This window comes from Scyliorhinus canicula, chromosome 7, assembly GCF_902713615.1.
Source record: "Scyliorhinus canicula chromosome 7, sScyCan1.1, whole genome shotgun sequence".
Classification (NCBI taxonomy): Eukaryota; Metazoa; Chordata; class Chondrichthyes; order Carcharhiniformes; family Scyliorhinidae; genus Scyliorhinus; species Scyliorhinus canicula.
The window spans coordinates 196463379-196490560 of NC_052152.1; the positions used below are offsets into that span (position 1 = coordinate 196463379).

A 27182-nucleotide genomic window follows, 5' to 3' on the forward strand; every position below is an offset into this window, starting at 1 on the left:
GGTCTAGAAATTGATGCCATATGTTTTTTAAATAGTAACATCTGTGAAGGTTTAGGTTTTTCTGGGGGGGGGTTTCCCTTTCTCTTCCCCTTGCAATAAGCCGATGTAAGATACATACTCGGAATTTGCTGGATTGGTGGAATCTAGTGGTAAGCTGTTAAACTTTCACCTCATCCTTCAGCTCAAAACTTCTAAGCGTGAGATAAATAGTGATGCAGCGGCAATGTGCATTAGGGATGTAGCGTGAATGATGGATTGCAAAGGAAACACACCAATGACGGAGAAGGAAATAAGATGGATTGGAATCGTTGGGTGCAGAAATAGAGGGAAAGAATTATTGTATTGAGAGAGAGGGATGAAAAATTAATAAGGAGAAGAATTTTTTTTAACAATTGTAGCTTCCCCTTCAATGCAGTTATGCTATTTTACTCAACTACCCCAAATATTAGCGGGTTCCACATTCTAATCTCCCCACCACCTCCATCACCATTCAAGACTCGCTATACTCTTGCATTAGTAGTCATTGGACAAGTAATCCAAAGACCCAGAATCCCACCAAGGCAGATGGTGGAATTTTCGGCCCTGCAAATGCAGCTTTAACTTACACGCACCTTATAACAGGCCACAAGGGATCAATCTGGTGATATGGACTGTTTGGACAAGGTAAGTGGGAGTTTAAGTCATGCCCATTTTGCACCCAATGCTGATTCCATTTCAAAATGACAAACACCCACGCCAATGGTTCACTTTTATACTCCCATGTACAAGTCGACACCCATTTTCGGAGGGATGTTTTGAGACTTTAAATGTTGCCTTATACACCAACATCGATTCTGTATGGATTCTAAGAAAACGTTTGACAACGTACTCTGTTAAAGGCTAATTACTAAAATTGAGGCTAATGTAATAGGAAGCTCAGTATCTGCTTGGTTAAAAAAAATTGACACGGAGACCGAAACAACGATAAATGATTGTTTCTCAGACTGGTGGTGGGGGGTGGATTTGAACCTGGGTCCCCAGAGTACTACCCTGGGTCTCTGGTTTGCTAGTTCAGTGACAATACCAGTCTGCCACCGCCTTCCCAAGTTTGCGCTTGGAAGTGCAAACTGTAAGGATGATGCCACTCAATTACAATAGGATATAGACAGGCTAGCAGGATGAGCAGACAAGTCGCAGATTAATTTAATGCAGGGACATGTGAAGTATATTTTGGCAGGGGCAGCAAGGTGGCGCAGTGGGATAGCCCTGCTGCCTCACGGCGCCGAGGTCCCAGGTTTGATCCCGGCTCTGGGCTACTATCCATGTAGAGTTTGCACATTCTCCCTATGTTTGCGTGGATTTCGCCCCCACAACCTAAAAATGTGCAAGCTGGGTGGATTGGCCACGCTAAATTGCCCCTTAATTGGAAAAAATGAATTGGGCGCTCTAAATTTAGAAAAATAGAAAAAAAAAGTATATTTTGGCAGAAGGGATGTGGAAAGCAATATAGACTTGATGACACAGTACAAGGTCAGGGACATGGGGTGAGGCTTCATAAGAACGTAAGAACTAGGAGCAGGAGTAGGCCATCTGGCCCCTCGAGTCTGCTCCGCCATTCAATGAGATCATGGCTGATCTTTTGTGGACTCGGCTCCACTTTCCGGCCCAAACACCATAACCCTTAATCCCTTTATTCTTCAAAAAACGATCTATCTTTACCTTAAAAACATTTAATGAAGGAGCCTCAACTGCTTCACTGGGCAAGGAATTCCATAGATTCACAACCATTTGGGTGAAGAAGTTCCTCCTAAACTCAGTCCTAAATCTACTTCCCCTTATTTTGAGACTATGTCCCCTAGTTCTGCTTTCACCCGCCAGTGGAAACAACCTGCCCGCATCTATCCTATCTATTCCCTTCATAATTTTAAATATTTCTATAAGATCCCCCCTCATCCTTCTAAATTCCAACGAGTACAGTCCCTGTCTACTAAACCTCTCCTCATAATCCAACCCCTTCAGCTCTGGGAAGCAGCACCAGGCATACCTAAAAATGAGGTGTCAACCTGGTGACGCAACAACACAGGACCACATACTTGCCAAACAGCTTCGCAGTTTTGCCATATCCAGTCATGACTGGTGGTGGATAATTAAACAACTCACTGGAGGAGGATACTCACGAGTATCTCTAACCTCCATGATGGAGGGGCCCAGTATAATGGTGCAAAAGATAAGGCTGAAGCATTGGCTACAGTCTTCAGCCAGAAGTGCTGAGTTGATGATCTCTGCCTCCTCCTGGTTAGAATCGTACTTAACACAAATCAAAGATAGTTGCGGATATTGGAGGTTAGAGTTCCTTCTGATGATGTCATAGGCCCAAAAGTCTTCAGCTGCTTCATCAATGACTGCCTTTCTACCATAAGGTAAGAAGTGGGGAAGGGCAGCACGATGGCACAGTGGTTAGCATTGCTGCCTCATGGCACTGAGGATCCGGGTTCGAATCCCGACCCTGGGTCACTGTCCGTGTGGAGTTTGCACATTCTCCCCGTGTCTGCGTGGGTCTCACCCCCACAACCCAAAGATGTGCTGGTTAGGTGGATTGGCCACGCTAAATTGCCCCTTAATTGGAAAAATGAATTGGGGACTCAAAATTTATATTTAAAAAAAGGAAAAAAAAAAGGTAAGAAGTGGGGATGTTTGCTCATGATTGCATAATATTCGGTACCATTCGCAACTTCTTAGATACTGAAGCAGTCCATGTCCTAATGCAGCAAGACCTGGACAATATCCAGGCTCTGGAAGCAAGTAAGAGCCATGCCACACAAGTGCCAGGTGATGACCATCTCCAACAAGAGAGAATCTAGCTGTCACCCCTTGACATTTAATGGCATTACCAATGCTGAATGCCCCACTATAAATATCCTGGGGTTACCCTTGACCAGAAACGGAACTGGACTCGCCATATAAATACTGTGGTTACAAGAGTAGGCCAGAGACTTGGGATCCTGTGGTGAGTAACTCGTCTCTTGACTCACCAAAGTCTGTCCACCATCTACAAGTCAGGAGTGTGATGGAATACTGTCCACTTGCTTGAATGGGTGCAGTTCCAAGGAAGCTCAACACCATAGGATCCCTACAGTGCAGAAGGAGGCCACTCGGCGCATTGAGTCTACACCCACTGTCTGAAAGAGCACCCCGATCTAGGCCCACTTCCCCCATCCTAATTTGCACATCTTTGGATGATTAAGGGCAATGGCCAATCCACCTAACCTGCACATCTTTGGATGTCCTGGACACCATCCAGGACAAAGCAGCCTGTTTGATTTGGCACGCCATCCATAAACATTGGTGGTAATATGACTGGCACAGGCTTGGAGGGCCGAGGGGTCTGTTCCTGTTTCCTATGCTGTATTGTTCTTTGTTCTTCTTCACTCTCCACCACCAATGCACAGTGGCAGCCGTGTGTACCAGCTACAAGGTGCATTGCAGGAACTCACCAAGGCTCCTTAACAGGCAGCATCTTCCAACCCCACGGCTGCTACCGTCTGAAGGACAATGACAGCAGATACTTGTCAACTCCACCACCTGGAAGTCCTCCTCCAAGCACTCACCTTCCTGGCATGGGAACATATTACTGTTCCTTCACTGTCACTGGATCAAATCTAGTGGTTGTACACTACAGTGGTTCAAAAACACAGCTCACTACCACCTTCTCGAAGGCAATTAGGGATGGGTAGAATGAATAAAAAAAGACAAACCAGATTGAAGGAAGATCTGATAGAGATGTGTGAGATTGAGAGGTTTAGAAAAGATAGACAGAGCAAACTTGTTTCCATTAGCTGATGGTAAGAACAAGGGGAAGTAGCTTAATGGTGTTGGGCAAGAGGAGGGGGCGGGGGTTAATGTGAGGAGGAATCATTTTAAGCAGAGATGTGGAATGACCTGGAACACATTGCCTATGAATTTAGTGGAAACAGATGACTCATGATTTCAATACGAAATATGATTGTAGGTTGATGGAAATAAATTGGCAGGGCTATGGGGATAGAGCAGGGGAAGAGGGACTGCTGGATTATTGTGCAGAGAGCCAGCACGGACTCAAATACGTTCCCTCTGTGCTCTATGACCTATCATTCAATTAAATCATATTTGCACCTTCCCCATATCTTTTCACAATATAGAAACCAGACCTGTGTGCAGTACTCCAATTGTGGCCTAACCAAGATTCTTACAAATTTTAAATTACTTGCTTTTCAATTCTATTCCTCTAGAAATTAATCTCAGTACTTGGTTTGTATTTGGCCTTGTTAACCAGCTTTTTAATGATTTGTGATCAGATCTCTTTGTTCCTCTACCCTGTATAAATCCTATTGTTAAATGTGACAGCATGTTTCAGTGATTAAATGATTTTTTTTCTTACCTAACTAGCTCCTCTTGAGTTCAGGTCATATGTTGCCTTTATCTCATTGCGTGGAAATTCTGACACCAATCATAAAATAACTTGGTTTTCCTAACCTTGAGAATAGTCACAAAATAAACCTGTCCAGACCAGAATTGAAGGTGCTGCACGATTTTCTGATCACTAGGCTGGTTAGGTGACCTGTACTCTGATTCTTTGCCAGAACTGCTGTGGAAGGGCATTTAACAAACGTGCGTTTGCTATGAATCTCTCCCTTCCCTGACATCAATTTTTTCACATTTCTAAAAGGACATACATCTCTCGCGAAATTGTCCCCGTGTGGAGTTTGCACATTCTCCCCGTGTTTACGTGGGTTTCACCCCCACAACCCAAAGGTGTGCAGGGTAGGTGGATTGGCCACGCTAAATTGCCCCTTAATTGGAAAAATGAATTGGGTACTCTAAATTTTTTTTTTTTTAATTGTTCCCATGCGTCCCATTAGCCCAATTTCAATTTGTGTTCATGTCTCCAAGTTTTAGTTCCTCTATCACCTTTGGATTTTACTTACTAATTAGAGATATTTAAAATCTTTCCTTGTTTTTGAGGGGAGGAAGATGAGTAACAATGACTTTTATCAAGCTGATGCAGTTTCGTTCATAATGTGATCCACATTAGAGTTCATAAACCATTGTTATATTTTTAAAGTTGCATTGGATGCATGTGGAATAATTTATTTTGAATTATTCCTGAGCTTTACTATTCACTGACTCCAAGCAGGTAAATGACCTGTTCCCACACCGTTGCTGTTCTTTTGTGGTTAACTGTTTACTAGATGAATTTAAGTGCGGCTTAACTTCTCCCCATTCCCCCATTGCCACTTTCACCATTTTGGGGGTTGTACCGCAAAGGCCTCTGCACCCTATTTTCTTGGAGTGAGACTAGCTGGAGCAGAATAGCTCGATTGTAATGCCTTCAGGAATGTATTGAGGGCAGTTTTCTAGAACGATCTAATCATGGTAGAAACCATTCTGAGTTTAGTGATGAGTAACAAACCAGAATTAGTTAACATCTAATGATAAGACAGCAGTGACTATAATGTGATTGAATTTGATGTTGGGTTTGAGAGAGATGATGGATGGTCACAAACCACATTTTTTAATCGAAGCAAGGAAACTTTGAAGGAATGGAAGAATTAACTGCATTAAACTCGGCTGAACTACAGAAGGCTATCTATGCTCAGTTGTTAAGTATAGTCAAGACGGATATCAATAGTTTATTTGAATCTAAGGGATACGGCAGCACGCTAGCACAGTAGATACCGCTGTTGCTTCACAGCTCCAGGGTCCCAGATTTGATTCCAGGCTTGGTTCACTGTCTGTAGATTCTGCACGTTCTCCCTGTGTCTGCGTGGGTTTCCTCCGGGTGCTCCGGTTTCCTCCCACAAGTCCCGAAAGATGTGCTGTTAGGTGAATTGGACATTCTTCTCCCTCCGTGTACCCGGACAGGCGCTGGAATGTGGCGACTGGGGGCTTTTCACAGTAACTTCATTGCAGTGTTAGTGTAAGCCTACTTATGACAATAAAGATGATTATTATTATATGGGGGTCAGGCAGGAGGGTGAAGTTGAGATCGGAAATCAGATATGATTTTATCATATGGTGGCGGAAGCCTGAGTGGCCGACACCTGCTTCTTATGTTCTTCTACCAAATAAATTGTTGAATGGATGAAATAAATTAAAACCATTGCATACACAGAAACGGCAATGGTTCTATTTGTCATTAAGCAACTATGGTCAAATGAGGTATCAAGCTAAAAGGAATTCAGCAGACTGGGAGGCTGCAAAAAGCAACAAAGGGATACAGAAAGTAATGTGATGCAAAAATAAAACATGAAAAAAACCCTGGAAGGGACATCAAAGCTAACAAAGCTGGCATTTGTCAACATTGTATTCCATCTGCCAGACCCTAGCCCATTCACGTAACCTATCCAAATCCCTCTGCAGACTTCCAGTATCCTTTGCACTTTTTGCTTTACCACTCATCTTAGTGTCGTCTGCAAACTTGGACACATTGCCCTTGGTCCCCAACCCCAAATCATCTATGTAAATTGTGAACAATTGTGGGCCCAACACTGATCCCTAAGGGACACCACTAGCTACTGATCGCCAACCAGAGAAACACCCAGTAATCCCCACTCTTTGCTTTCTATTAATTAACCAATCCTCTATCCATGCTACTACTTTACCCTTAATGCCATGCATTTTTATCTTATGCAGCAATCTTTTGTGTGGCACCTTGTCAAAGGCTTTCTGGAAATCCAGATATACCACATCCATTGGCTCCCCGTTATCCACAGCACTGTTAATGTCCTCAAAAAATTCCACTAAATTAGTTAGGCACGACCTGCCCTTTATGAGCCCATGCTGCGTCTGCCCAATGGGACAATTTCCATCCAGATGCCTTGCTATTTCTTCCTTGATGATAGATTCCAACATCTTCCCTACTACCGAAGTTAAGCTCACAGGCCTATAATTACCTGCTTTCTGCCTACCTCCTTTTTTAAACAGTGGTGTCATGTTTGCTAATTTCCAATCTGCCGGGACCACCCCAGAGTCTAGTGAATTTTGGTAAATTATCACCAGTGCATTTGCAATTTCCCTAGCCATCTCTTTTAGCACTGGGGTGCATTCCATCAGGGCCAGGAGACTTGTCTACCTTTAGCCCCATCAGCTTGCCCATCACTACCTCCTTAGTGACAACAATCATTTCAAGGTCCTCACCTGTCATAGCCTCGTTTCTATCAGTCACTGGCACATTATTTGTGTCTTCCATTGTGAAGACTGACCCAAAAAACTTGTTCAGATCCTCAGCCATTTCCTCATCTCCCATTATTAAATCTCCCTTCTCATCCTAAAGGACCAATATTTACCTTAGCCACTCTTTTTTTGTTTTATATATTTGTAGAAACTTTTACTACCTGTTTTTATATTCTGAGCAAGTTTACTCTCATAATTTATCTTACTCTTCTTTATAGCTTTTTTAGTAGCTTTCTGTTGCCCCCTAAAGATTTCCCAGTCCTCTAGTCTCCCACTAATCTTTGCCACTTTGTATGCTTTTACCTTCAATTTGATACTCTCCCTTACTTCCTTAGATATCCACGGTCGATTTTCCCTCTTTCTACCGTCCTTCCTTTTTGTTGGTATAAACCTTTGCTGAGCACTGTGAAAAATCGCTTGGAAGGTTCTCCACTGTTCCTGAACTGTTTCACCATAAAGTCTTTGCTCCTAGTCTAACTTCTCGAGCTCTTCTCTCATCCCATTGTAATCTCCTTTGTTTAAGCACAAAACACTAGCGTTTGATTTTACCTTCTCACCCTCAGTCTGTATTTGAAATTCCACCATATTGTAATCGCTCCTTCCGAGAGGATCCCTAACTGTGAGATCATGAATCAATCCTGTCTCGTTACACAGGACCAGATCTAGGACCGCTTGTTCCCTCGTAGGTTCCATTACATACTGTCTAGGAAACTTTCGCAGATACATTCTATAAACTCCTCCTCAAGGCTGCTTGACCGACCTGGTTAAACCAATCGACATGTAGATTAAAATCCCTCATGATAACTGCTGTACCATTTCTACATGCATCAGTTATTTCTTTGTTTATTGCCTGCCCCACCTGTTACTATTTGGTGCCCTATAGACTACTCTTATCAGTGACTTTTTCACCTTACTATTCCTGATTTCCACCCAAATGGATTCAACCTTATCCTCCATAGCACCAATGTCATCCCTTACTATTGCCCGGATGTCATCCTTAAATAGCAGAGCTACACCACCTCCTTTACCATCCACTCTGTCCTTCCGAATAGTTTGATTCCCTCGGATATTTAACTCCCAGTCGTGACCATCCTTTAACCATGTTTCAGTAATGGCCACTAAATCATAGTCATTCACGATGATTTGCGCCATCAACTCATTTACCTTATTCCGAATACTATGAGCATTCAGGTAACGTACAGTTATGCTGGCTTGTGACAATAAAGATTATTATTATTATTATTATTATTATTATTAATAATAAAAGTTACAGAGAACTTGTACAAATATCATCTTAGAGTCAACATTGATTTGTGAAGGATAGGACTAGGTTTGACTAATCTTGATGGGTTGGGTGGTGTGGGGCAATTTTGAGAGGATGTCTCAACAAGATTTTTGCTCTGTAAAACTGGATCTGTAAGGTTGAACAAAGTGTCTGTTGAGATCAGCTGGAAGTTGCCTAATTGTCAGTTTTGTCTTTTCCTCTTTTTCTGTTCCCCCAAACTCCCTCCCTCCTCACCAGCCCCAGAGAAACATGCAGAGCCTATCTGCTGTGTCGCAGATTAGTATAAGACCATAGCAGAGTAGGAAAACAGTAGACTGTAATGAAATAACCCTCCTCTGTGTTAATTTGCATTAGACTAAAAATGCATTCCAAATGAACTGGTCTGTTGACAATATCTTGGCAATGAATTAGTATCTATTTGCTTGCATAAGAGACGGTGGTTAATAGTAATTGTGTAATTGAATCTTTTATTCAGCTGCCAGAGTTAGGGATACAGAAGTGAAGGTGGAAAGTGAACCACTACAGAAGTGTGTGTTAATTTATTTTGATCATTCAGCATTCATAGATATTGTTAAAAAATGGAAAATTATGTATGTTGTGAATTTAGAGTCCAGTGCAGTAGAACATAGAACAGTACAGCACTTTGGGAAGGGATTTCATATCTAACGCCTGAGGAAGCATCACAGACATGTTAATGAGGAAAGACCCAGGTTCAATATTTGGTCAGTGCTGAGATGGCTTCAGCCAGTTTGGCAGCAGCAGAAGCTTACAAATGATTCCAGATTGAAGAATGTTTCGACACCACTGGCATGAATTGGAACAGCTCAGCTTCTCAGCAAAATCAATATCAATTTTTTTTGTTGCAGTGCATCTTCTTTGTGAAAGTGGCCATTCATGTATCATTCATGCATGGGCCTCACCATTGTCAGCAAGCTACTCATCTGTGGGAACATCACGGGCAACTGAAAGGAATTGCTAATTAGCAAACCAAAAGGTAAACCTCTGGTGATTTTTTTTCCTCCCCCCACCCAGAGATTGCCAACCCAGGGGCACGGTGATCATCTTCAGCCTTCATTACTCCTAAACTGGCTGAAATAATTCAATTCAGCACTGACAGATTGAACATGGGTCATTATGGGTTAACCAAATCCTGCTACTTCAGGCATGCAAGGAACATTATGGTGCAGTCAGTAAGAGGAGAGAGTACAATCAGGAGTGAAGATAGAAAGTGTAGAAGAAATATTGCTTTAAAATATTTTAATTGCATTTTTAAAATTGTAAACCCATTGATCCTGATAGGAATAGCATTAATGTCTCATTCTGAATTACACCATAGTTAGTAACGTTACTGGATGAGAATCCAAAGGCCTGTCCTAATAATCCAAAGACGCAAGTTCAGATCCCACTATGGCAGCCGGGGAATTTAAATTCAGTTATTAAATAAGTCTGCAACAGAAAGCTCTTATCACGAACAGTGACCACCTAACTGTCATAAAAATCCATCTGGTTCACAAATATCCTTGAGGGAAAGGAATTTGACATCCTTACCCAGCCTGATTCCAGATTCACATCAGTGTGGTTCACTCTCAGCTACACTCTGAAATGGCTCAGCAAACCACTCCGTTAGGGCAATTAGGGATGAGCAATAAATGCTGGCCTTGCCACTGACTACCACATCATGTGAATGAACTTTTAAAACAACCACAGTGCGAGAGCAAAATTGTTTTTAAAAGGCTCAATCTCAGGAACTGCATGCCTAACAGTTTTTTTCATAGAGCTTCAGTTTGTATATGACGTTCATGCAACCTAACCTATCATGTGAACCTTTACTTTGCTTATTGGATATTAATTTGTTTTCATTTTGCAAACAGCCTCTTTTGTGGTTTCACCATTTGGCATCAATCTGAAACACTGAAAGATTTCATTTAGATGAATTATCCGATCTAGAAGACATGCTTCTCTCCGTATGGTCTACAGCGATTGAGGAAATGGATTTGGAATTGGTGTTTGGCGATGATCAGCTGAGCCTGGAGGTCCGGGAGGATGATTTCACAGTCTGGATAGCTTTCAAGGGGAACATGAAGGATGATGATTTTGTGAATAAACTGGACATGATCGTAAATAACATGTCATGCCTTTTGGGGATGGGTAAGAATTCTATTCAAAGGATTAATGGTTCCAACTAATGCAATCAGAATCTAAAGATGTTATATCGGAAAGTCCATATTTTTAAAATGCTTTTGCATCCCAGCGTCTTGAACTCCAGTCTTTCCTTCACCTTCATTTTATTTTCAAAATGCATTTTATTACAAACGTATCAAAATAGTTTACAGCGAATAAACACCCCGGGAAACATACTTCCCAATAATCAACTATGCAGTCTGTACAGACTTTTCCCCTTTTTCACCCCCCCGCCCCCCACGACAAACAGCCCCTCAAACACGGTCACAAACATCCCCCACCTTTCCTCAAACCCCCTTGAAGAGCCCCTTAACTCATACTTTATCTTCTCTAACCGCAGGAAGTCGTACAGGTCATCCAACCAAGCTGCTATCCCCGGTGGGGATGCCGAACGCCACTCCAGCAAAATTCGCCGCTGTGCAATCAGAGGCGAAGGCCAAGACATCAGCCTTCTTCCTCTCCGTGGGCTCCGGTTTCTTTCCTTCACCTTCATGTAAAGTTTAGAGAATAGACAAGATTGCTTACTACTTCCAATCACTTCTCTTTCATCTTGTTGTGACTGGTGTTATTTATCCTGGTCTGAACTCCTACATCTGATGATCAGTCGGAGAATGGTGAAGATACCAGTGTAGAGATACTTGACCTAAACTGTCCTGGGTTGAGGAAAATGTGGCAATGAGCAGCCTCTCAAAGGTTCAAAAGCTGAATGAAGTTGGGTTTAAAAAGTACACAGTGCATCAGACTGAGCTGTGATATGCTATCCTTGGATTTTAAAAGACTCTGTGCTTCCAAGGTGCAGCACTTTTCAATTAATCGAGTTCCCCATATCAAACCTCTCACCTGAGCCACTTTAATTAATAATGGTTAGACTTTGTGGCTTTAAAGGAGCACAGTTTCCACCTTAGTGGAAATCTAATACATATGCATGATATACCATAGCATACTGGTCTTTATAAAGCAGTGCTGCATTAAGTTCAACCATAATATTTGCAAGTGTGTTCTTATTAATATATCAAACAACATTTTTGGGAAGTAAGCATCAAATCTGAAATATTTGCGATGTTTTCAACCAGATGCAGAGAAACTGAGGCCGGAGAAAGTGGAACCATGGAACAGCGTTCGTGTAACGTTTAATATTCCCCGTGAAGCTGCAGAACGATTGCGATTGATGGCTCAGAATAATAACCAGCAGCTCCGTGATTTGGGCATTCTTTCCGTTCAAATTGAAGGTATTCCACCTTTTTTTCCAGTTTTCAATGTACGCAATACTGGATGGATGGACATTCTAGCTTGGTCATGCACGATTTCAGCAGGAATACTACAAAAATGGATGAGAAGTTATCAAGTATAGCAACAAATGTACTGCATGAATCTATAGCTAAATTCTGTTTATTATAGTGTTAACTGTGATGTTTAGTTTGGATGCAAAATGAGACCAGCATCTAATTATCCACATAACATTTTTAATGCATTGCACTTCAAAAATATGAAAGTAGCTTTTAAACAAAAGGAATGTTTCATTTTACTTCAGGCGAAGGGATCATTAACTTGGCTTTGGTGCAACATAGAGGCCAAGAAATAAGAGTAAACGGGCCAGTGAATCAGATCAGAATGGAATCAGGATTTTCTTTGCAAGGAGGTCAAGGTATATAAAAAATATTCTACTTTTTGAGTGTTTTTTTGGAGCAAAGTGATTGTGTTTCTGCCTTAAGAAAATGGTTGGTGTCATTCTTTTTATGGGTGGTTTGATTTTGATTTGATTTGATTTATTGTCACATGTACCGAAGTACAGTGAAAAGTATTTTTCTGCGTGTGTGGGTACGGTAAACCTAGTTATAACATTAACCACTCATCCTGTGGAGTCAAATAATATAAAAGATCACAATTATGGATGAGAAAGAGCATCTTTGTTTATCTATTCAGCAAGTTCTCCCCATGAGCAATTTTTTATTCATTCCAGGGTTTTGGTTTTGGTGCTTACGGTGGATGTCGATTCCAAGGCAAATCTTCTATATTCCTGCCCTTGAAGGCACAATGAAATGCACTTTCCAATGTTATTTTAAAAAGATACATTTGAATCAAGAGACTTTGAATTAACAGAATCTGGGATTGCTGATCCAAACACATGATCAGGTGTCTCAACAAACTTTTATTAGTTTTGCTGGAAAAAAGGTCATATTTCTCATAGTTATTCATCTTACACCCATCAGGACATTTTGCAGGAATACCAATGTCGGGGGAAGCAGCAGATTTATACTCTATGAAAGGAGAATGTTAGTTGGTTGGAAAGTGGACTCTCGTTGCGGTGTTACCATGGGAAATACACTAATTGATGGTGGCTGACAGTTAACTGCCAGACAATGTTTGGAATTTAAATCAGGCAGCTTGACTGATTGGCCAAGGCATTGCCCTGAGGAATGAACCAGTGAATGGCTGTCACTTACTTTGTTTAGCTGAATGTGTGCATATGTTTTTCTGTCTGCAACAAACATGGCCCTGTTCATTAATATATGTAACATCCAGTACATGGTGAGCCACGCTGAGAGCTGGAATGACTATTCTAAATTGGTTGTCAGTGTAACTCTTGGCACACTGAAGGTTGTTTAGCAAGTTTTGTCCAATCATCGAATTGCATCTAATGTTGGACACTGTTTGAGTTTTGTAAGCATGGGCCTTGCCCTTTGCGAATAGTGGAAGGAACTTGCAGTTTGATACGATCTCCCAGCCTTTGGAATGTATGGCCGAGATAACTAGCAGCACACTGGCACTGAAATTCATATACCACATTGCTCATTTGTGTGATGGGCTTGAAGACAGGACCCTGTTAGTGGCGAATACCACTCTGCAATACTACTGCATAGTAACAGTGTGAAACAGCTAGCTTCACCTGTTGCTCAAATGTTTGAGATACCTTTCCCTTTCAGGGTAATCTGAGGCACTTTTCAGGGGCGAAAGTGAAGGCCTTAGGCCACTTCCTTAATTTGCGCAATGCACAGCACAAAATGATCTATCAGGGTAGCCATTTACTTGCAGGATGCCCTTGACAAACATGTCTCTTTTTTTTCAGCAATGCTCAAGGACTGTACTACCAAAAGACTTGTAGTTGAACTCAAAACAATAATTAAAGAAGGACATTGTCAATTGTTTAAAGGACTTTGCTAGATAACGAAGGAGAGAGGGAAAGTACTGTATTTACCCGACCCTATTGGGATTTAAAAGGAACCATTTGGGCATAGCTTTCAGACTATAAGATGCACAACAATTTTGGGCGACTTTTTGCCAGAAAAAAGTGTGTCTTATGGTCAAACAAATACAGTAATTGGTGGTGGATTTTAACTTGTCAGCTGTGATCAATCCAGGACAACTGTATTTATGTTTGTCTTGATATGAAAGTGCTATAAGTGTTTATTCTTAAGTATCATATCGTATGACGGAAAGTGAGATTCTGAGGAAAGAAAATTTCAAAGATTTGCAAAGACTTCAAAAGTGGAAATATGATTGTCAATATTGAGAACTGCATATTAGTGTTTAAAGTTACAAAATTAAATATGGATCAGGAAATCGTTGGTGCTAAATGCAATTACTAACGAGAAAATTATAATTCCATGTTCTGTTTTTAAAAAAATAGGTTTGATAAGAGTTAACAACCCATCTGCTGCCATGATCCCTTCAAGTAGCAATATGGCAGCTTCTTTGGTTGGTAGTGGAGCAAGTTCAGAGCTACTGCAAAGCAGAGTACCTCATCCCTCTACTCGACCCACCTCGCAGGCTGGTAAGAAGGAGATTTAATGCATTAAAAGATTGTTTCTTAAAAGAGACAGCACTTGCACTTTCTGTGGAGTTTACAAAAGGATGTGCTGTTCTCATCTTTCCTAGGCTAGTTCGACACTTTTTCTGTACATGTATTTTAACTTGTGTATTGGCAAAATAAAGTTGCATGGTACATAATTTATCTTTAACCTATAAAAAAATCTGCATTATTTTGCCGAAATAGAGTGTAGTGAGTACACTTCAGTTTAAGAACGTTTCTTAAATTAACTCCTCGTCACTGAGATCTTTGTTTATTGTTATGGGCCAGGACTTAGAAACTTCAAAGTATATTATGAAGCTCATCTGACAACTTTTATATTGAATTTGGCTAGGATGAGTATAAGAGCCTTCACTTCAGGTGTGATTCGTCAGACTTCCTAGGCACTTTTATCAAAACAAAATTTATTATAAGAATGTAATTAACATATGTAAATTGGTAACATATAACATGTATGTTACCAATTACAAACATGAAAAAACACACCAGCTACAGTAATCTATGTATATAACTCTTAATGAATCTCTCTTAGCTGTTCCAATTCAATACAAAATCCAATAAACCAAAACCCCTTTCAAGGGCGTGGCCCAGCACACTGTAATCTCACTTGAATGGGACTGGTCCTTTCTCCGAGATCCAGTCTCCAACCAGCAGATCGAAAACTTCTCCTGGAAAGCAACTCTTAACAAGTCAGTTAGCCACACCCAATGTGCTTTCAGGTCACCCAAACAGCTTTGAAATGAAAACAGGGAAACACTTTTTTTCATCTGCTATCCAAAGCAACAATCTGAAACCCAAAAACCTAAACCCCCCCCCCCCTCTCACCTGACGGCCACAGCCCAGCTCCACCCACAAATGACATCACTGAAGCCATGCTACAATTCACGTTGTGGATCGTCAAAGTATCGTCTTGCATCATTGATATATATATATATTTCTGGAACCCACCTCTTCATTCATCTGAGGAAAGAGCTGTGCTCTGAAAGCTAGTGATTCGAAACAAACCTGTTGGACTTTAACCTGGTGTTGTAAGATTTCTTACAAGTCATGGGGTAAGACCAAAGCTTTCTTAAAGGGATAAACATGACATTTATGCAGATGTGGAAATAAATCATGTGTTTTCCAATTGTTCTGGAGACTTTCAACTACCAGTGAACTATTTGAACAGAGTATTCCTGAAACGGTTGTCAGTGTAGTTTACAAGAGAAACAAGAAATTAATCAGTGTAATGGGTTATTTAAAACAGCATGCAGACCACCTGTACCTATTTACTTCAACTATTCACACTAGTATACTGTGTTGTGGCATGACAGGATGTAGGTTCATATTTCCATGTGCAGCATATGCGGTCTCATTTTGTGGTTTTGTGATGGAGGTGGCTTTCCAGGGAGTAGGACGATGCACATTTTGCTGGCTCAAATAGGGGAGGATGTGGTGACACCTAATTCAAATTAATGTCATTTATCTCAGCAGAGGGCAGCATGGTAGCATAGTGGTTAGCACAATTGCTTCACAGCTCTAGGGTCCCAGGTTCGATACCCAGCTTGGGTCACTGTCTGTGCGGAGTCTGCACGTTCTCCTCGTGTGTGCGTGGGTTTCCTCCGGGTGCTCCAGTTTGCTCCCATAGTCCAAAGATGTGCAGGTTAGGTGGATTGGCCATGCTAAATTGCCCGGAGTGTCCAAAATTGCCCTTCGTGTTGGGTGGGGTTACTGGGTTATGGAGATAGGGTGGAGGTGTGGGCTTGGGTAGGGTGCTCTTTCCAAGAGCCGGTGCAGACTCGATGGGCCGAATGGCCTCCTTCTGCACTGTAAATTCTATGATATAAATTCTATGATCTCATTAAATGGTGATTTGAAAATGTTCAAACCAGAAAACTTTGTTACCAGATGCTACTTACTCTATGGAAACTTTAAAGTAGCTATTTAAATTTTCAATATTTCAATATTGGAATTTCTGGAAAAGATACATTAAATATTCTTTTGGGTCCATTGCCACCAGTCACCCCTACAAATGGAATGTCTGAGTGCACCTTTTATCAATCCATAATTAAATGATGTGAGCTGGAAACCATTGCATATTATTGTCTACTGTAACGTCGCATTCCATCACTTAAATTGTCCTGGCTGGCTTCATTAAAAGCTGACTGCAAAGCACTCCAGCTAACTAATGCTGTATTTTCATACCTACCGGTTTGTACTTGGGAGTTGAGCCCGCCAAAACTGTTAACAACCAAGGGCTCTAAATTGAATCGACCATGAGATACAAGATCATTTTTAATTATCCAATTAAGATGGTTGACAGTTTTTCAAGATTGAATTATTGAATCTTTGCTAATATTTTTGCTTGCAACTGATGACGCCTGGGATTTTTGTGGATAGCAGATCTTTTTTAGGTGGCTACACACTTTCTGATTACCATGCCCTCTAGCTTCGTCTCTTCCTGATATTCTAGGAAAGGTGCTGCATTTCCTTGGGAGACGCACCATTAAAACCGAATGTAATCATTGCATCAATGTCAAATTTACAATACCATTAAAGCACAAACTCTACAGAAGTTAAGCTCATTCCTGCAGAAAGCATTTTTGGTTGTGACAATGACAAATAGAAAACCTTTATTCATTTAATAATATTTAAAATTGCAGCTTTAAATTGATGCATGTTCCTTTTTTTTTAAACCAGATATGGATTCAGTTTTGTCAAGTCTAAGCATTCAAGCATCAAGCCACCCCTCTGGATCGTTGCCTTCTCAGCCGAACATTGTGCAAACAATGTCAACCACCCGGCAAATTGCTCCAGCCAATCTTCAGCCTCATCAATTGCAGGGAGGGCGACCTCCATTTAATCCAGCTCAAATTTCCATAGCTGCCACATGGAATCAAGTCCCAGCAGCAGCAATCCAATCAGTCTCGACACAAGGGGCCTTAGGAACACTGGCAAATCAGATCTGGAAGAAGGCTCCTGTGCCTCCTATGCCTGGACAAATGCAGCCCCAGCAGCTTCAGATCAGACCAACCATGTTGGCTGTACAGACCCCCGCTCACCCTCCCCCTCCATACCCATTTGGAAGTCAACAAACACCACAAAGCCATCAGAACTTTTCTCAACCCTGCAGCTCACCACAATTTGCATCGCCACCCCTTAAGAACCATCCAGGAGGGCCTTCTCGAGTTCCTACACCCTTGCAACAGCCACATCTAACCAACAAATCTCCAGTGTCGTCTCCTTCCTCTTTCCAACAAAGCTCCCCTTCATCCTCCCCAACAGTGAACCAGCCACAGCAGCATATAGGACCGAGAACGCTTCAGAGCACTTCCCTCTCTCAGACATTTCAGCCAACTGTGTGCCAGAGCTCTCCAAGTCGAGGTCCTATAGTTCAACAAGGAAGCTTGCCTGCTGGGTTTATGATGCAAGCAAATCAGGTGGTACAGAGTTCCCATCCTGGTATGGGGAGTAAGTATTGCAACATTAAAAAAAAATAATATTGGCATTAAGAAATGATAATGCATTTTTATTTTTGATGAAATTAGTCAAATCCTTATGGTAAATGAAAAGCTGAGGAAATGTAAATGGTCTGGTGTGTTACGCACTTTCAATACAAATAGATGAATTTGCATATTTTCTAAATATTCTTCAATGGCAGATTAAAATAAAAATTGCTTTAGTTTGGCTTTTGTTACTTCCATAGCATTCCTGCGGCACAGGGGAAGCCATTCGGTCAGTCTAGTCTGCACCGACCCTCTGAAAGAGCACCTCGCCCTCACCCAGGCCCACTCATCCGCCCCATCCCGTAGCTTAACCTGTACATCCCTGGACACTAAGGGACAATTTTTATCATAGCTAATCCACCTAATCCGCTATTCTTTGGACTGTGGGAGGAAACCGGAGCACCTGGAGGAAACCCACGCAGGCACAGGGAGAAAGTGCCAGCTCCACAGAGACTGTCGCCCAAGGCCGGAATTGAACCTGGGTCCCTGCCACTGTGAGGCTGCAGTGCTCACTGCCATGCCGCCCACACCATCAGTTTTTTAAAGTAAAGAATTCTGTCCCAATGTTCACCTTTTTAAATAAAAAAATAAGGACACTATGTTGTTGCTGATGAGATATTAATATTTTTCTGGTAATTCTTGCATCCCTATTGTTCTGCGAGTATCTGACTTGATCAATCTTGTGTTCTTCAAGTAAGGAATTCATCAGCTCTGAATCGAATTCCCCCCCCCCCCCCCCCAAACCGCCCCAGCACCACACAGTTTTGGCTCCTAGTTTGGGTATACCTGCCCTTCTACCTTTAATGTGTCTTAACAACAGCTTCAAAAGACTGTCCTCAGCACCAATCCCATTTCAACTGCAACCTTTTCGATTTCACTTTCCACACCAGCTAAGTGCACTCCCACGTATAGTGTTAAAGAATTGGCAGTTTTCTACAATGATTCTTTTCCCACGAAGAACTGGATTGGGAATGCCCAAATCCATTTGCCAGGATATTTCTAGCCTCGTTTTACTGGAGCGGGTTAGATGCTTTGTGGAAATGTCATGAGCATATCTCCACCCTTCATCGGTAATGTCCCAGTATTGCCTAATTTTAGTACTGTCGTGTGTTTCACTGTCAATGGCCCTTTTGAATAGAAGCACTTTATGGGCGGCCTGCTGGCAGAGTGGTTAGTACTACTGCCACACAGCGGCAGGGACGTGGGTTCAATTTCGGCCTTGGGTGACTGGCTGTGTGGAGTTTGTATGTTTTCCCGTGTCTGTGTGTGTTTCCTCCCACAGTCCAAGGATGTGCAGGTTAGGTGGATTGACCATGTTAAATTGCCTCTTGGTGTCCAGAGATGTGCAGGTTAGGTGGGGTTGTGGGGATAGGGTGGGTGAGTGGGCCCAGGTCAGTGGGTCGGTGCCGACCCGAAGGGCCAAGTGGCCTCTTTCTGCACTCGAGAGATTCTATGGATTTTACTTCATTGATGCCCTTGGCTGGAGACTAGACTGACTTGTATGATTTTCTAATACCAAGATTTGATCAAACCAGTGAGGTAATCTCATTTGTTTGAGGTTCCTTTTTCCAACATAATTTATGCTGAATTTGAAATTGCAATAATTAGTACATTATTTGACCCTTAAATTTGGTGGTGGAGGCCAAGGTGGGTGTGTCCCGATGGTGGGTGTGTCCAGAACCAAGGGACACAGTCTGAGAATACGGGGTAGACCATTTAAGACAGAGATGAGGAGAAATTTCTTCACCCAGAGAGTGGTGAGCCTGTGGAACTCATTGCCATAGAAAGTAGTTGAGGCCAAAACATTGTATGGCTTCAAGAAGCATTATTTATAGCATTTAGGGCAAAGAGGATCAAAGGAAATGGGGGAAAAGTGGGATTAGGCTATTGAGTTGGATGATCAGCCATAATCATACTGAATGGCGGAGTGGGCTTGAAGGGCGGAATGGTCTCCTCCTGCTCCTATTTTTGTCCTATGTTTCTACGGTGTAAGATGTAATGCATAGCCTAACTATTTTTAGTGTAAGGTGTTTTTAATAGTGGGAACCCTGATAAGTGCGAGGTGATTCATTTTGGTAGGAAAAATATGAATGCGGATTACAGAGTCAACGGCAGGGTTCTGAGGAATGTGGAGGAACAGAGAGATCTTGGGGTTCATGTCCACAGATCTCTGAAGATTGCCACTTAAGTGGATAGAGCCGTGAAGAAGGCTTATAGTGTGTTAGCATTTATTAACAGGGGGCTTGAGTTTAAGAGCCATGGGGTTATGCTGCAACTGTACATGACCCTGGTGAGACAACATTTAGACTATTGTGTGCAGTTCTGGTCACCTCACTATAGGAAGGATGTGGAAGCATTGGAAAGGGTGCAAAGGAGATTTACCAGGATGCTGCCTGGTTTGGAGGATAGGTCTTATGAGGAAAGGTTGAGGGAGCTAGGGCTTTTCTCTTTGGAGCGGAGGAGGATGAGAGGTGACTTAATAGAGGTTTATAAGATGATGAGGGGGATAGATAGAGTGGACGTTCAGAGACTATTTCCTTGGGTGGATGTAGCTGTTACAAGAGGGCATAACTATAAGGTTCCGGGTGGGAGATATAGGAGGGATGTCCGAGGTAGGTTCTTTACTCGGAGTGGTTAGGATGTGGAATGGACTGCCTGCTGTGATAGTGGAGTCGGACATTTTAGGAACTTTCAAGTGGTTATTGGATAGGCACATGGAGCACACCAGAATGACCGGGAGTGGGATAGCTTGATCTTGGTTTCGGACAAGGCTTGGCACAACATCGAGGGCCAAAGGACCTGTTTTGTGCTGTACTGTTCTATTTTCTATTTCATGCAGTACTGCCTCTGATTATTTGGTATTCATTTTCATTTATTTAAATGTTCAGGTGTGATATTCTACTGTATTTGAATAATACAAAGTTCTGCTTGTCGTTCAGAGGAAATAATGTTCATGCTGCCTGTACACTGGATTGAAATCCTCAGTGCCAAAGGTGAAAAGGAAGTGATTTTTAATGTACACAGCATTGATGGTATTTAATGTCAGCTATGTGTTACCAACTCTTGCCTCTGGGTCACAGTGTTCCATTTCAGAGACTTGAGCTCGTAATCTAGATTGGCACTTCAGTGTTTGCTGTCTTTTGCATGAGGTGTACTTGATGAAGAGAACTAGTTGAAGAAGAAGAGGGAGTTCACCAATATTTATCCTTCGATCAACATCAATAACGTAGACAATCTGGTTAATCTTTTAATTGCTGTTTGTGGGATCTTGCTGTGTGCAAGTTGCCCCGTTTCCAACATTGCAGCAGTCACTACACTTCGATAGCATTTCTTTCTGCAAAGTGCTTTTCGAAATTCCATGGTCACCAAAGGCACGATATAATTGCAGGTTCTTTTCTTTGGAATTAGATTAGCAATTACGCTGAGATGAAAACTCAACCACCACTCTTTCCCTTAGGCATGCCAAAGCGCCTTCCACCAACCTTTCCTCCAGGTCAGCCCAATCAGAACTACACTCAAGCACAGATAAACCAAGCTGTTGCATCTGCCACCTCGATGAACAGTGGAAATCTACAGGCACAGCCCAACCAGAATGTACAACATGCAGGTTGGTTTTCCCCACAAAAGATCAAGTTTGGATTTGGTGTCTGAGCATCTTTCAGGAGAGAATTGGCAGGAGGTTGGTGCAGTGAGGTAGGGGAAGTTGCAGTGTTGGGTGTGAAAAATGACTAGATCCCACTATTTTTTAAAAAAGTGGTCGTGGGGGTTAGGCTTTTGATCAACCATGTTATTGAAGTGGAGGTTCCACCGATCATGCAGGGGTGGTAACGTTTAATCATAAGCAAGTTTTAATGATGAACAGAAATTAATTTTTGCATACGTTCTGAATGCAGTCTAAATGGGGATGGTTTCCTCAAGTAAATAGATACACGATTAGTTTTTTAATAAAAAAATTTACAGCATTTTGCTTTTTGTTTCTAGGTGGTCAAAATAATGCTGCTTCCCAAAATCTGATGAATGTACAGTCACATGGGCCACCTAATATAATGCAGGCAAACCTGGTTGGACTTCATGGAAACATGAATAATCAGCAATCTATCACTACTCCAGTGAATGTGGGAAATATGCAAGGGCAGCAGGGTCCTCAGTCACAGTTTATTGGGATGCATCAACAGGTCACACCTTCACAGAGTCAGATGATGAGCGTTCAATCCCAAGGTCTACATCCGTCAAACCAGATGATTATTTCTCGTCCCCAGCTCATCCAAAATCAAATGATGATGGCGGCATCCCAAAGCCATAATATCATTCCATCAGGACAGAGGATGATTCCACCCAAGCAGTTGCATTCACAGCAGGGTCAGCAAATAATGACTACACATGGGCAGTTAATAGGACCCCAGGGTCAAGTCATATTGCAGCAGAGCCCGATGATGGGGCTTTCTGAGCAAATTGTTGTCAGTCAGGTGCAGGGAAACAAACCAGGGTTCAATAATCAAAACCAGCAAAATGCAATAGCAGGGCCAGGTCAGATGATGAGGGGACCTGCCACAAACTCTCAAGGTAATATGGTTCAATTCTCCACACCGCTGATCCAGCAGAATCCTCTGAATGGGAATTCTTCTCAAGGGATTGGAATGCAGGGACAAGTACTTAGACCTTCAGTACCTCATTTGACTCAACAGCATGGTGACCTTACGACATCAGCCAATGATGTCAATCTAACACAGATGCTGCCTGATGTGCAAATGCAGCAAAGTGTAGTTGCTTCGCACATGCAGACAATGCAGGCAGGTAGTTCTGCTGGGTCCCATTTTCCAGGGCATGGCATGCCCTTCAGTGCTCCTTACAGCACCGCTGCAAGTGGGAGTCAGATGTCATTGGCCGCAGCCTCTGGTTTTCCAAACAACAAAGATGTCACCCTGACCAGTCCATTACTTGTCAACCTGCTGCAGAGTGATATCACATCCGCGCAGTTTGCAATGACCAACAAGCAAAACAACCAGAATGCCAGCAAACCCAAAAAGAAAAAACCATCGCGATCTCAGAAGAAAAAGAACAATGGAGCTCAGCAGCCAGAAGAGCAAATGCAGCATGTGTAAGTTTTTAAAAAAAAAATAATTTGTGTTCATCCCTGGAGCACGCCTGACAGTTTGTTTGGAAGCTTTGAGTGTCTGTCGCAGATATATTGGCTGGTGATATTGCAAGTTGCTTTGAATCCAAGGAGACCCTTGTGTATGAAATATACCACCTTATTGCATTTTAACTCCTAGGTTGGTGTTGAGCTTGGACCATAAGAAAAAGGAGCAGAATTAGGCCACTCGGCCCATCGAGTCTGCTCCGCCGTTCAATCATGGCTGATATTTTTCTCATTCCCTGATATTTTTCTTCTCCCCGTAACCCCTGATCCTCTTCTTAATCAAGAACCTATCTATCTCTGTCTTAAATTGATCTAAATTTATTTTTTTGACTAATAGTTTTCTTTATTTTCCTTCTCCTGTCAATCTTCTCCCCTGTTTCTCCAACCTCCCCCCTTCCACCCTGCGGAAACATTGACCCTTTGTAGTGATCTAGCTCCACAGGTGCCAAGAGTCTTCTGGCCACTTCTCGTGCATGAGCCAAGATTTTTTTTTTTTTTTTTTTTTTTTTTTTTTTTATAAATTTTGATTACCCAATTATTTTTTCTATTAAGGGGCAATTTAGCGTGGCCAATCCACCTACTCTGCACATTTTTGGGTTGTGGGGGCGAAACCCACGCAGACACGGGGAGAATGTGCAAACTCCACACGGACAGTGACCCAGAGCCGGGATCGAACCTGGGACCTCAGCGCCGTGAGGCGGTTGTGCTAACCACTAGGCCACCGTGCTGCCCTTGCATGAGCCAAGATAATGAGTATCATCAACAAGCTATTCTACAGTTGGGTCATTGCAACCAAGCACAATCCTATCCTTACCCAGTGTCAATGGGCATTTTAACAAGCATTGCATCATAGCCTTCAGCATTGAAATGCATCCTTATTTTGTGCAGTTAAACTGACTAAAGAAGCCAATTGCAACTTCCTGCATGTTCTTTCCTTCCATGGCTAAGGTCAGATAACATTGCCCAGATAAGGGATCAGATCAATGACCTTCCAGTTCTCTTTTCTCCAGGTTTTCACTGGCATAATCAGCTGACTCATTAGGGAAATACCACTTTATCTTTTCAAGAAAACTGGATGACAATTCGATCTATTCCTCATGTTCCCTCCCTTCACGCCCGTGGACAGGAAACTAACCATTTGGTTCTGGTGAGACTATGGAGATAGAAGTTAAATTACTTGGTAGGGTTGAAGTTGAACTCACTGTCTCAGTCTAACAGTGGATGATGAAGGTAGGTGAATGAGTTAAACTCTCAGTAATGTTCTGGCTCAGAAGAGAATCCCTAGTTGTGACATTTTCATTTTCTGCCCCAACAAGCCAGATGACCTAACTGAAAGAAGTGATTAACATGCGGATTTATTTCAAATTAGGCAGTTTTTATAGACTTTTTTTTGCTGCGGCCATGGGAGATTTAGCCTCTCTTTTCATTTTTCTACCCCCAGCAGATGTTAACAGAAGGACAGAATCTGGAGCAGGCTGAATTTGTGAGAAACAATAGATCCAATTTCTAAAAGAACAAGTGCCATTTTCTCCTGGTTCACGTGTTTTCCTGCCTTGCCTGGGATTACTTTATTCATTTGCTATATTTTGATGAGAAGAATTAAATTCTTTGCAAGAAAGTTTCAGTATTTGTAGGTTCCCTATTTTGAAAATAATCTCCCTTTTCAAACCATCATGGTATAAAACACTTCACAGCCAATGAAATATTTCTGAAGTAGAGTCACTGTTGTAATGTAGGAAAATATGACAGCAAATTTATGTACAATAAGGTTCCAAAAACAATGTGATAAACAATCGGGTAATCTGATTTGCTGTTGTTGATTTGAGGGATGAATGTTGGCCTGGAGAACTCCTTTTGAAAAGTACTGTGGGATCTTTTACATCCACCTGAGAGAGCAAACAGCTCTTCTGGAAGATGATGTATCCAACAGTTGATTTATCCCCTTCAGAATGCATTGAAGCGTTAGACGAGAATATTTATTAGATCTCTGGAGTAGGACTGGAATCGCAAATTTGTGACTTGGGTAAGGATGCTACCGTTGAACAATTTCTGATGCTTTTTTTTTTGTTTCTTTCAACCTGCTTTCATGTCACAAGATGGTTGTTAAGCGACTTGCAATTAGCTTGTTGATGTCCCGTTGATCTGACTGTGTTAATGGATTGACAATAATTGTGTAAAGAAGAGTGGCAGGTCAGAAAATTGGAAAGAATACAAAGAACATCAAAGAATGACAAAGAAGATTGATAAGGAGGGAAAAACTAGAGAAAACAAACTCGTAATATAAAGACAGATAGTAAGAGTTTCGATATTTAAATAAGAAAAGAGTTAACAAAGTGAGTGTTGGTCCGATGGAAAGTGCATCTGGGGAATTGATAAGGGAAAGTAGGGCCATGGTGGATTTATTAAACAGGTACATTGCATCGGTCTTTACCATAAAGGGGCTGGTTTAGTACAGTGGGCTAAACAGCTGGCTTGTACTGCAGAACAAGGCAGCAGCGCGGGTTTAATTCCCGTACCGGCCTCCCCAAACAGGTGCTGGAATGTGGCAACTAGGGGCTTTTCACAGTTAACTTCATTGAAGCCTACTTGTGACATTAAGCAATTATTATAATTATATCATTATGAAAGGATACGGGTAGCCTTCCCAGAAATATCTGCAGATCAGGAAATGGAAGGGAGGGGGGAACTCTGGAAAATTACAATCACCAGGGCCGTTATATTGAGCAAATTGTTGGGTATGTGGGCTGTCAAATCCCCGGGTTCGGATTGACTTTGCTGTAAGGTCTTCAAAGAGATGGCAAGTGAGATAGTTAATGCATTGGTTTTAATTTTCTAACATTCCCTAAATCAGGGAAGGTTCCTGTTATAACCCCGATGGAGGTCCCGGGATCAGAACCATACTGTTTCCCTTGACCTCCCTGGAATATGAACTGCCCGTTTAAGGGAGCGGGGTTTCCCCTTAACAGGGAGAGCCCCAACTCTCACAAAAACCCTGGCCTGGATGCAGGTCTGGAAAGGAGAACTGTAGTGGAGTGGAGGAGTTTGGATTTGTATCGTAATAAATGTTGTTTGTTAATTTCTACCAGTCGTCTATGCGTCCTGCTTACCGTGGATTCATCAGTTCCATTAGATTGAAAGATAGGAAATGTAACTGCTTTGTTCAGAAAGGGAGGGAGACCGGAAGCAGGAAGCTGCAGGCCAGTTAGCCTAACATCTGTCAGAGGGAAAATGTTAAACGTTATTAAAAATGTTATAGCAGGGCACTTGGGAAAAATTCAAGATGGCAATCAGTCAGTGTCGTCATGGTTTTACGAAAGGGAAATCATGTTTACCAATTTATTGGGGTTATTTGAAGGAGGCACATGTGCTGTAGATGCAGGGTGATTGGTGGATATACTGTACTTAGTTTTCCAGAAGGCATTCGATAAGGTGCCACATCAAAGGTTATCGCAGAAAATAAAAGCTCATGGTGTAGGGGGTAGCATTGAATTGAAGAATGGCTAGCTAACAGGAAACCGAGTTGGCATAAATGAGTCTCTATCTAGTTTGCAGGATGTGATGAGTTGTGTGCCACAGGCATCAGTGCTGGGACCTGAACCTCTTACAATTATATAAATGACTTGGCTGAAGGGATTAAAGGAATGGTTGTTAAATTTGCTGACGACACAAAGATAGGTAGGAAAGTAAGTTATGAGGAGGATGTAAGGAAGCTACAAAAGGACATAGAAAGGCTAAGTGAGTGAGCAAAATCTGGCAAATGAAGTATAATGTGGGCAAATGTGAAATTGACCATTTTGGCAGGAAGAATAAAAAAGAAGCTTATTATCTAAATTGTGAGAGATTGCAGAGCTCAGAGGCACAGGGAGATCTGGGTGCCCGAATGCATGAATCACAAAAGGCTGGTATACAGGTATGGCAAGTAATTAGGAAAGCTAGTATAATTGTGGGGAATCGATTACAAAAGTAGGGAGGTTATGCTTCAGTTGTATAAGGCGTTTGTGAGGCGACATCTGGAGTATTGTGTACAGTATTTATCTCTTTATTTAAGGAAAGACATAAATGCGTTAGAAGCAGTTCAGAGAAGATTGGAAA

The 27182-nt window shown here is 42.0% G+C and overlaps 1 protein-coding gene across 1 annotated transcript in view; it reads left to right on the forward strand.

Annotated features, from left to right (window-relative positions):
- Positions 1–10383: 10383 nt before the first annotated feature.
- The window catches only part of ncoa6 (nuclear receptor coactivator 6), a gene marked incomplete at its 5' end in the record, with an annotated part of 50210 nt that continues 33411 nt past the window's right edge, over positions 10384–27182 (forward strand). The window contains 7 exon segments of the mRNA XM_038803619.1: positions 10384–10624; positions 11731–11886; positions 12189–12302; positions 14286–14429; positions 17145–17915; positions 21408–21557; positions 21932–23048. Of these exon segments, the coding sequence (XP_038659547.1) occupies positions 10384–10624; positions 11731–11886; positions 12189–12302; positions 14286–14429; positions 17145–17915; positions 21408–21557; positions 21932–23048 (2693 nt within the window).